General features: G+C 42.5%; 1 protein-coding gene across 3 annotated transcripts in view; it reads left to right on the top strand.

Annotated features, from left to right (window-relative positions):
• The window catches only part of ntrk2a (neurotrophic tyrosine kinase, receptor, type 2a), a 133,740-nt gene that overhangs the window by 18,239 nt on the left and 103,200 nt on the right, over positions 1–12,301 (top strand). For all 3 annotated transcript variants that reach the window (XM_049577857.1, XM_049577858.1, XM_049577859.1), the window contains exons 6-9: positions 9,445–9,578; positions 11,549–11,681; positions 11,895–11,966; positions 12,060–12,287. In XM_049577857.1, the coding sequence (XP_049433814.1) occupies positions 9,445–9,578; positions 11,549–11,681; positions 11,895–11,966; positions 12,060–12,287 (567 nt within the window). The remainder of the gene's footprint in view (positions 1–9,444; positions 9,579–11,548; positions 11,682–11,894; positions 11,967–12,059; positions 12,288–12,301) is intronic.

The following is a 12,301-nucleotide window of genomic DNA, read 5'->3' as shown; positions in this document are numbered from 1 at the left end:
AAGCCCCTAATGTCCTCACGTTTGTTAACTGGCCCCTGTCTTCCTGTCATTTTGCAAAAGTGGCCCCAGAGCAAAGTAAGCTAAGTGTCCCCGCTGTACAGTATAACCACTGTATATACTTAAATACCTCGCTGTGTGTCAAATTCCTTCTGTCTCTCTGCTCCTTTTTGTGTGGTGTGCACTTACAGTTGCATATGTGAAACACAAATGCAGCACATAGGCACAGACTCGAGCAGTAAATGGCAGCACAGGCCGACCAAAAAGGCCATGTGTCTCCTGTGTCCGTGGGCAGAAGATGCTATTTACATGTTCGAATTTCCTATAAGGAGACCACTTATTTGTTAGGTAATAAGGAATTTAACAAACAAGACAAAAAGCTGCAAAAGTAAACTTAAAATGAGCACAGAAGTTCACGAGGAGAACAGCACAGTGCAGACTGACACAGATTAGAATCATGTCTTGCAGCAATGATGTTTTATGAGGTCTTTTAAAAGGTAATGGACACGACGTTTAGTACTGCATTCGGCCTCTCTGCAGTCCTTTTCAGGCCGTACTGCTGCCATTTAACAGTGAGGTATCGCAAACAGACGGATTCAAGAGGGTTTGAAACAGACAACAGCTTCAAAAACAGAAGAGTACAGCTGGTCAAAACAATTCAGTAAATCACCTTTATGGGAACAGAATCGCTACGAATTTGAAATACTGAGGGAAAATTGTGTAAAGGTGGAATACTGTGCAGTTTTGTTTCTTTTTAAATGTATCAGCGGTCCTTCATATGACAAGAATGATGCATAGCTGAACCAGCTCAGTATCATGAGGAATTATGTCCATGTTAGACGGGTCCTCGCCTCACGATTTACGTTCAATGCAAATGCAGGAAGCAGTATGTCCTTTATGTAGAGAGGTGGAGGGAACTGTAAATGTGGAGGTCAAGCTGATGGATGGGTGTGTCTGCCTTCAATGCAGGAGACCAGTTTCACTTTTTTTTTTTTTTTTTTTTAAATTAATCCTTAATGATGTTTCTCTAACCTTAACCAAGTTATACAGTGCCCTGAACTTAACATTACCTTAATTTATTGCCATGAACACAATATTTTCCCAAACCTAACCACAATAGTCGCTCTGTGCTGATATTGTAGAAAGTGAGAATTTTAAATTTGGCCAACACATTCTCATTCCGACCTCGTCACATATCGACATTTGGTCATGGACTTTCCACGTCCAGATACAATGTGAAAGATACTACGGGCGTGTTGGTTCTAGGGCTGTCAAGGAATATTCTAAATTCGAATTTGGAAAAAAAAAAAGGACCTTCAAATGTGAAAACTGATATTCGATTGTGGAGAAAAAAAAACACCACCGCAGCTGTCCTCTTTGCGAGTGGGCGTTGGCGTGGGCTGCTGCACTGAACGCACTGCTTGACACATTCACTCGCGGCTCGCGCAGAAAATAGACCAGACGTCGAAACGATCGCTGCAGGGCGCGAGCCGGCCACGGTGTGGATGACACAATCGGTTAACATGGGCGCCGAAAGGAAACTGGCTTTGCTTCTCGGCGCTTCGAGGCTATTCGCAGCGCTTCTGCGGGCGGTGTGGCCCTGGCATGATGGGTCAGAGAAGGGGGTGAGCGAGAGGTACGCGGTCGTTTATAAGGTAATGTTATAGATTGTTTTATGTGTTTTAATGTGTAAGTATGTAAATGTTTTCAAAGTCGTTTATGTTGAAATAAAAATACCTACAAGCAGTTATGTTTCCTTAATACATATACAAGTATGTTTCCTTGTATTAGTTTGCCCTCTTGTGGACAAAATGCAAAAAAAAAGTTCAAATGGTTTGAACCTATGAGTTATTTTTAGAAGGAATATTCAAACGTCATTTTTGAGCAATTTTGACAGCCCTAGTTGGTTCTGGGACACCGTGCCTGTTACATGCATTGTTTTCTTTCAAAATACACTTCAAAATACACAAGGAAGTTAGTCAGTTGGTCATAGGTAGACTTACTCAGTTCCTGTGAACATCTGGTTGAGTGTGGCTTGACGAGGTTGGCTGCTAGCGCTAGCATCAGAGGCTGTATGAGTTCGGACCTCTGGGTTCACTGCTAAATGCTTTGCGTTGAGGTGATATTTCAGGCTTGAAGAACTCCAATGGTACGAAAATTCCTTACTGCAGAAATGCAGAGAACTGTGCTCCAGTTCGATCTGGGCGTTTTCTTTTTAATGTAAATGTTTCATTCATGAGGCCAAGCAGTGTCGTCTCGTCTGCCTCCATCATACGAAAAAGCCACTGTGGCCTTCAATGACACACCGGGGCACAGGGCACCATGGAATGTAGTTATTTTTTTCTGTGAATAATTAATCTAATTTAATGCATTATTTTGACAGCCCAAGTTATTAATTGTCATTGCCAATAACTGAAACATAGCAATGTTAAAGTTTAAAAAAAAAAGTTATAGAGTGACGGATACATCCAAGGAAGGAAGATATTGATGGATTTGAGGAAAACTAAAACCTACAAATGATCTGATGTCAGAGCCAGTCAACTTGATTGACAGCAGTTTTTAGGCATGAAGTTAATAATCTATAACAAATTCTGGGTTTCAAAGCTGCTCATCCAGCCCTGTCTCCCTTTCTCCTCCCTGTTCCTCTGCCTTCTTTGAGCGGTAATCACTTTGTGAATGCCTCTCATAATGCACTGACAGTAGTCACTGTGCTCCATCAACAACGGAAATATACAGAGGCAACTCAGGGACAGATTTTCTGTTGTGTCACTTTCCGGCATATTTCCTTCTCTCCCTGCTGTAAACTTTGTGAAAGATTCCTCTCTCTCTCGCCTGCCTCTGTCTCTCGTCAGAAATCACCACATCTCTGTGGTGGAAAGGCTTGAGCCTTGCATAATAAATGCAAACACACCAATGTGGACGTGCCTATTGTGGCCCATAACAAGAGCTGACAACAATGACACCTCCAATAATGACGCTGAAGTGTGCTGTGGTGTATTGTGCAGAGGTTTCAATCCAGAGCGGATGTTTTGCTTTTAAATATGAGCTGTGAGCAGCTATTCAGCTCCACATCACGGGGGCATATCCCCGATGCTGCGCTTGTAATTCAAAGCCCATTCATAGCACATGCTCCCGGTGAACGAAGGTAATCTGAATTCAAGGAGTGTCAAGGACTGAAGGCCTCAGTGCTAATGTGATGTATTCTTCACACATTCATTCTTCTAGGTTTGATAGGGTGAGGTTTTCATTGTTGCAATCTTGCCCAATTATCTTCCTGTAAAAATGACTATTTGTAGAAAAGACGGTCCTTTGGCAACACAGACATCTCAGCAATTACATCTGGCAATAAAGAGTAGAGTAAAAATGAGAGATAATGCAAATAAGCTGCTGCTTTTGCTTCAAAGTCCCACAAAGTAGTAGATGTAAAAGAAGAAATTCCACACATTGTCAGATTTAAAAAGAAGCTTTTTCACAAGCACCTGTACATGTATGGATTTTTCTTTTTTTCTCAGTAAAAATCAAAAGTAACCATGCCTAGGTTCCTGTTAAATTATCTTGACTGACTAAATGAGAGCAGTTGGGATCGAGTTTTAAGACATAATTTACATGCAGTCGAAGCCAAAAGATCAAGGAAAAAATCGCATATTTTCATGGTACAAGTACATATTTCCAATTATTTATCCTGGCAATGTACGATTTATGTAAAACAAGGACACACCATGTCACAGACTGCTTCAGCATGTCACTTACAGACATTTCCATGCCTCCCAAAAACCACCAGGAGGCAGACAGGCCTGCCAGCCTTGACTGAGAGCATGAATGAAAATGTGAGTGTGATGTTTTATGGATTCATGACTTGCTTCCCATTTGAAACATCTCCATCTTAACATGAAGTACAAAGCCACATGGAAGCTGAAAAAATAAAAAGCCCAGTTCTGGCCTGTCAATACAAACCTAGAGTGACATCATAACCCACGTTGTTACTCTAAGCGACTTCAAGTAAAGATAGGTGACAAATTAGAGGGAGAAACCTGAAAAAATGAGTTGAGAAACATTAATACATGCAGATGCTTCCATACCGGCCACATGACGACTCACTTGATGGTGTTAATCCCTTCAGTAAAGTGCAGAGACTCGGATAATCCACAGTATACCAACAAGCTCTGAAGATGCTCTGGAGGCTGGTGGTGGCCCAGTGCTTCACTAAGACTCTTTATAGCAGATTTCCTTTAATTTGTCATCCATCTGTATTTCTCTGGGTAACGTAGATCTACGTGTGAGCAACTAAAGAAAAAACACAGAGTATGTTGACATGTGAGCCAGGGTTTCCCACTTATTCATTTACTTATTGGTGGTGGCCACAATATCAACATCTGGCGCCACATATTGATTTTCTATTTCTGGAGCTGGGCCGTTCATTGGGTGCACTGTTGGAACGGAGCACGAGAACGACAGGTGCAGTGAAAGCTGAACTTAACCGTTCATTGCGTTGGTTCTAAAATCTGCTTTCACTCACAGCAACTGCTCCTCTCGTCCATCAATCTGATCTGATCAGCTCTGATCGGATCGACTGGTCAATTATCAACCCTGCTCATCAAACTCTACATACTGCTGCTAAGGATAAATACACTCACAAAGAGCTTTGCCTGCGCTACAGACCTGCAAAAAAACCCAGCCCTTGGCATCAGCTACCGCCACACATAGTTTCCAATTGTGTGGGGAACACTGCATGAGCTCCGCAGCTGGTGTAGTTTCAGCTATTGTATGTGTGGGTTCAAAGTTAAAGTAATCATCTAGAAGATTTTTTTCTTTTAAATAAATGTCTATTAAGTCACAATCTGTCATCAGGTAAGGTAACTCAATGGTGACTATGCCTATGACCCACAGATGAAAGCCCTTACATTTTAATTATAACAAACTAGGTGTTTGTGGAGACATTCCCATAAAAGAAAATTAAAAGTGGCCAAACAGTGAAATTACAACTTGCAGGTCTGTTGATGATGCCATAGGGTCCAAAATACTTTTCCCCATAGACTTAAATTTCAAAAGAGACATCTGTAAACCAGTGGATATATTTTTTAAAAGTCACAACTTCAGTGAAATGACTCGTATCACTACCGGAATTGATCTATTTGGTTCGTTAACATTTCAAAAGTCTAGAATAAGTGCACAATAAAATAATTTTATCCCAACTGAAGTTGGAAGTCAGCCAATTTTACACACGGGAAGTTAAAGGGCAAGTTCCGTTTTTTACAACCTGGACCTTATTTCTGGCATTAAATACGGGTGTTTACTCACCCAGATAAGTTTGGTGTCATTTGGAGTCCTTCAGAAGATATTTAGATCCGCGAGAGCCGCTTACATCCATATAGTGGAAATGATCGGGGTACCGACAGTGAGGCTCTAAATAACTCATTATCTGCCGTGAAACTCATTTCACCAATATTTTTTTTATGAATCGCTAGAGTTGCTTGTCATCATCATCCAGGTCATTTATACTGACCTCCTAACCTCTGACCTGGATGATGTCAGAGGCAATTCGTACCACCGAAACAGTCACCTTTCTGTTTCTCACCTTTTGTCACTGAGCACTATGTAATAATAAATTCACGTTTTGCATAAGAAGTGCCTCTGCTTTTTGTGCAGTGTGCGGGCTGTTCTACACAAGCGATGAGAAGAAACTAAAGAAATGTAAATTCTCATAGTTATTTACTTATCAAGCAAACAAATTCAAGGAAAATAAACAATTTATGCATGTGTGCAGGCTAACGTTACTTACTCAATCGAAAGTTGCCCATTCGGTCCTGCAGGCTTTGGCTGGGTCTTCAGTTTACTTTCGGGACACGAAAAAAATCTCTACAACAGCCCGGTTGATCATAGAAGTGAAATCCTCTGTAGTTGTGAGACAGTCATTTCTGGAGACATCCAGACGTGTATCTCCTGGCCTCAAATCCCACTCGGAGCAACAAAGGCATTCCTCCTCTGTTGGCATAGTGCAACATTGCTCACAAGAACACCACCAGTTAGCATCTATTCTCGGACGTGCAGCGGTTTGTTGTTCTCTGGCCAGCTGTTCCTCTCTCTGCCTCCGCATCCTCCTTTCAAAGAGCTCCTCATCCATATACTCTGGCTCAAAACGGTAAGGACATCCATCATATTCAAAGTTGTCGTCCACAACCTCAAAATCTGACAAATATTCAGCCATGTTTCAAAAAACTAACAGTAGCAAATTCCAGCTGTAAACAAAGCCGTCCTGCAGACGTGCGGCCGCGCAATGACATCATCCAGGTCAGAGGTTAGTAGGTCAGTATAAATGACCCGGATGATGATGATGACAAGCAACTCTAGCGATTCATAAAGATATATCGGTGAAATGAACGAGTTTCGCGGCAGATAATGTGTTATTTAGAGCCTCAGGACTCCAAATGACACCAAACTTATCTGGGTGAGTAAACAACTGTATTTAATGCCAGAAATAAGGTCCAGGTTGTAAAAAACTTCCCCTTTAAGTTTTTTTTGGCTTCATGCACCACTGAGCAACTCTGATAGGAATGAAAGGGGCCCCGCCTTCAAGGCTCTTTTCAGTTTTCTTGATACAGCCATGGTTGGTCTGCCAGAGTGGGTAGGCAGAGCTACCGCAACAGCTAGCTCGTTACCTCACATATGTTTGAAGCAGTGGGGCTCAAAAACACACCTTTGATTACCAAAATAGGTGCAGCCAAAGAGAATGATGCTGAGATCTTCAAAATTGTAACTTAAAGCACAAAGGTTCACTCTTGACTTTGGAAACAGTAGTCTAGCAAAACAAACTCAAGGTCCACTTTCTTGCCTATTTCTGATATTTGTTTTAATGCTTCAGATAAAATCAATACAGCTACTGGGCTTGTATGCCAATAATCCACCTCAATGATAACAGGGCAAATTCCGTACAAAGGTGAAGACAGCTGAACACAAGTAAACGGGCCTTGAGTTGGGATTTTTAAAAGAACAAAAAGAAAATACATTCCACCAAATGCTGTTTTTTTTTTTTTTTTTACAGTCTGGTTTCCTTTCAGTTGTGATACATGTGCATTAGTTGGCTCGCCCTGCACAGACACTTGACTGCTAGTGTTTTCCATATGTTAACAACTGGCTGCAGGTGGGCTGTAGAGCATGCCAAACGCTGAAGCACATAATGGCGAAATCTTTCCACGTAATGACTCGTGTTGTCACAGACACAGGCCAGTCTGCACGTGCTAATTACGGTAAATTCCTCTTCAATCCTACTTGTTGATTCTGAACACATCCCAGCCACTAAAGGATTACAATCACACAGGATGTCACGGGTGGTTTGACTACCAAAGCCGCGCCTGTAAATAATTTAACATGGAAATAACTTTCTGTGTACTGACAGGTCATGACAACTGCACTCACATCAAAACCAAATAGGTTTCCAGAAGTTTTATTCTGATTTCTGTGGGGTCTAGCTTTGTGTGTGTGTGTGTGCATGCGTGTGTGTGTGTGTGTGCGTGCATGTGTGTGCGACCTGCAGATGGCTGTAGTGTCAGTAGAAAGCTGATTTACTGAGAGCCTGTTAAGATATGTGGTTCTGATATAGCAGCTGGCCTGCCACCACTGAAATGACTGGTTTTTAGTGCGTCTCACAGTGATTGAGTGGGTTGCCGTAGTGATAAGTGGGTTGCCCTGGTGATAAGCATTCTGCCAACGGACAGAAGAGGTGGAGGAGGAGGGGAGGAGGGGGGAAGAGGAACGGGTTCGATAAGGAATCTGTCCAGTTTTATCTGCAGTAGCTGTCGACACCCATTTCTTCTCCTCTCTTCTTTTTGTTCTCCTTTTTTCTCCTTCTCTTCATCTTGTTCTCATCTTGTCTGCGCTTCTTCCCCTCTCCTCAATTTGTTCTCATCTTCTTTTCTTTTTCGTCTTGTCTCTTCTCCTCTTCGTCTTCACTTATCTCTGTTCTCATCTTGTATCCTCCTCTCGTCCTTTCTTCTCTTTTCCTCCTTTCTTTTATTCTCATTTTCTCTCTTCTCCTCTTCTACCCTTCTCTTTGGATGGTTTTCATTACACTAACTTGTCTCCTCACATCCCACACTTCCTCTGGCCTTAGCTCCTCCTAGCGAGGCATTGTGAGATGCGAAGAAGAGACGCGAGGGTGGAGTAGCGGAAGCTGCCAGATGAGAAATTCCTTTGTTCCAAAATGTCTTAAAAGGATACTTAGCCGATTTCAACCAGGTCTGTGTCACTGCTGTGTGTGGAGTGTCCCCGCCCACAGCCTGAGCAAAAATTGCTGGGTGACACGAAACACGTCATTTTCAATCATCCCGTAGATTTTGGCCAGTGGACAGGCGGGGCGCTCCAGAAGCTGGGGGCACGGAGCCTTCTTAACACCATTTATCTGCACACACCACACTCGCCACAACATGGTGACGCAGGCCTGGTTCAAAATCAGCAAAGTACCCCTTTAAGCGACACAAGTGCCAAGTGTTGACGTGCAGCATTCATATGTCACACACCCCCAGACTTCTGTGTAGGATACACCTGTGTATCCTCCTCTTTCCTCGTCTCCTTGAGGTGCATTTAAGAAATCTGTAGATCCTCAATGGTAACGAATGGGGAACGATTTTCGGGTCACAGGAGGAGAGAGGACGCAAGGAAGTATAATGCAACCTCCCCTCGAGTCTTGTCTTGTGTCAGCTTCTTTTCTTTTCCCTCTCTTGGCTTTGTTCTCATCTTTTCTGTTTCTTCTCATCTTCTTTTCTTCCTCAGGTTCTCATCTCCTCCTCCTTTTCTTTTTTCCACCTCTCATCTCTCTGTTCTCTTTTTCTTTCCTTCTCTTTCTTCATCAGGGATGTTATTGGACAGGGGATGAGGGTGGCAAGACTCTGATTGAGTGTGATTGGTCATACTCAGGTCACCTCCTGGTCAGCACTACGCGCACACACACACACACACACACACACACACACACACACACACACACACACACACGCACATACGCACACACGCACAGAGTCACCAGTGTCTTTGCTTTGACTAAGGCTTCAGACTGTGTCCAATCAATTTAGTACTTGGGCTGCTGAAGACATGCACTAGTAATCAGTGTAACCATCGCTGTGTTTGAACTCTGTCTCTTTGTCTGACTGTTTGATTGGGGTGAGTGTGCTTAAATGAAAGCAAAAGAGAGGGAGCGAGAGAGTGAGAACGAAGGAGATTGAATTCGAGGTCTTTTCTTCGTGTGTCTTTCTTTTCACTCTGTGGTAGTGGGTGTGTGTTTGCCTGCTCTTCCACTCTTATTGTCGAGGTTGTTACGTGCTTTGTGTTTCAACTGAAAAGACAAGAGTTGGCCATGAATCCTAAGTTTGCTTCCTCCCTTTTCTCTCCCCTGCTCTCCACCTCTGCGCCTTCCTCCCTGGCTTCTCCTCCGTCCCACTCCCTGGTTGTATGTAGAGGTTCCCATGGCAACGTTGAGCCCGTCCAAAGTGGTAAAAATGGAGGGGACACAAGTGGAGCTGTCCTGTACGACCTCTGGAGTGCCCTCTCCTGAGCTCATATGGAACATGGCGTTGGTCTCCAACTATGAGGTCAGGTCACACACATGGATACTGACACATTCATTCTCACTGCGACCTTGTCACATATCGACATACGGTCATGGACTTTCCATGTCCAGATACCATGTGAAAGGTACCCTGGGTGCATTGGATTAAGATGTTTTGGGACACCTTGTCAATTAACGCCTGTTACATGCGTTGTCTTCTCTTAAAGTACACTTCCGTTTTCACAGGAAATTTCCCGTTTACATACAGTTTATTTTAAACTAAACGCACTACATCAGTAAAATACCACAAATTGGTGGTTTTTTTGCCCTTAAAAACTACTGCATTTGGTTAGGTTTAGGCAACAAAAAGTGGTTCGGTTTAGGAAAAAAGAACAGGGTTTGGCTTTATAATCTTACGGGATGCAAACCCAGTGCCCACCCTACGCGGACTTTCGTCGCCTTAACTTTTATTTGTATCCCGTTGGCTCCCCCCCGCCCCCAATGCCGCTGAGCACCATTAACCTTTAACAGCGACCAGCCGTGTATCATGCCGATGTTTAAGGACGGCTTTTTCGTCATTGACTGACACTGCAAGTCACTGCCCAAGCACCAGATTTCGACGACTTCGGAGTGAGACTGGGTTGTAGAAACATAAACTCTTTGGATTACACGTCATGTCACATCACTTGTCTTAAGTATTAATGGTTCTAGAGCTGAAACTGTTATTCAGCTAAACAATTTATTAGCCATGTTGGCATCCACATGTTTACATTTTTAAGTATCATTTCAGAAAAGCTTTATGAAAACCGAAAAACTTGAAACTCTGTCAAGTGCAGTGAAAGACTTGATGCAATGAATGGGATATGAAAACACTTATGCGGAACAAATTCTGATGTAGCGAACATTAAACTCAAGTCTGATCACCTGTTTATGCCGTCAGCGTCACCTGTGCATTAGAATCATTTCATTAATTTGTCTACGTCTTAGGATAGCATGAAACAAGCCAATACTAGCTAAGATTAATAAACAATTAAAACTTGCCCAAATAAAACAAATCCCTTAAGACCTGCCATTGTTTTTCTCTTGTAGATGGATTAGAGGGTTTGTTTACTGGCAGATAGATCCATGCGTAATGCGTAGCCCATACTGCCAACTTTAGATGAAACTATGCTTTGCGGAGCCTAGATTATTCACGCCAAACAAAGTCAATAAAAACGTGTCTAATTGCATTTCTTTTTGTGAAAAGCTCGCTTAAAATTCACCTGACAATTTCATGGAAACATGGCTATAAATTGACAGAAAAAAGTAACATCTAAATAAATAATTGTTTCAGTCATTTTCAAATCTCTGTCATATATGATAATACACTAACAATTTTCAATTTTTGGACTTTTGGCGTGTTGTCAGAACCTTGATTCCACAGACATTTGATAACTGAGCTCAGCTATATGTCGTCAGCACACATGCAAACTTTGCAGTCAGAGTACTAGAAACCCCCCCACAACTAAATGATCCCTGTAAGACATTGACTTCATTTTTAAGTATGCTGTTACTGTAATTTTAGTGTACACCCACTGACATAGTGTTTTACTATGACTCAGGCTGACAGAGCGAGAGATACTGTCACTGATTTATGTTGCCTTTTACATAAAGTACCATTAACGTGATGATTTCATCGGTACAATGAGCTGAATCTGATGGTTCCATAGGTGTAGATTTCACGGGAAGGATGCAGGGTACATGGTCTCCCAAATATTCAGGCAGACAAGTTTTGTTTTGACAAATGTCCATCATATATTGATTCAGACAAGGCACAAATTGGTGCCAAAAATCAGGTTTCGGTGGTCAACATTTCTCGGGGAAGACCCCAAATCTCCCGCTTCATACATGTAACCGCTAATGTTAAACAAAACCTACACCCTGGGATGCTTTGTACAATTTGTCACATATACCAAACATTATTTTATATATCCAAATCTTTATGCTGATATATGGATGTGTTTACTCACACAGATCGTGACATCAGGCCAGGTGTCAGTGCTGCGACTGTACAACCTGTCGTCGCTGGACCACAACAGCAAGATCAGCTGCACAGCTGAGAACATTGTTGGAGAGAAAGAGTCCTCGCTGCTGCTGGATATACTCTGTACGTTTGCCCTCTGGCAGGCAGCCCTAATTCAATGTAGATTACTGTGTCAAAGTGTTCGTCAGTGCAGAGAATTAAAAGCTGCAGAAGACAACTGTATTTTTGCATGCTTCAGTAGTTTTGGGTCTGAATTGCTCTTTGGATTTATTCTTTCTTTCTGTCTATATTTCACATTGTGGCTCTTAAACTCTGTATTCTCTCTACCACATTTAGTTCCTCCTAAGATCACTAAGCTGAGTGATGCGATCCCTGACCATCACTGGTGCATCCCTTTCAGTGTCTCAGGTAAGACATGCACATGATGTCCTTTTAATGATGATTAAAGAATAAGAAATCAGTGAAAATCAGTCTCTTTTTTTGTCTTCATAACCTTTTTAGGAAACCCAGAGCCGCACCTACAGTGGTTTCTGGATGGTGAAGCAGTGACAGAGGATGTCTACATCATGACCATGATCCATGACATCACAGAGAGAGAATACCACGGCTGCCTGCAGCTGGACAGCCCCACACACCTCAACAATGGCCGATACACGCTTTTGGCTAAAAACCAATATGGGTTGGACCAAAAGGAGGTGGAGGCTCACTTTATGCGCAAGCCCTGGAATGGTGAGGAGTAACAT

The sequence above is a fragment of the Epinephelus fuscoguttatus genome, linkage group LG6 (genome assembly GCF_011397635.1).
Source record: "Epinephelus fuscoguttatus linkage group LG6, E.fuscoguttatus.final_Chr_v1".
In the NCBI taxonomy this organism is placed as follows: Eukaryota; Metazoa; Chordata; class Actinopteri; order Perciformes; family Serranidae; genus Epinephelus; species Epinephelus fuscoguttatus.
This window is presented reverse-complemented; position numbering and strand designations above follow the sequence as displayed.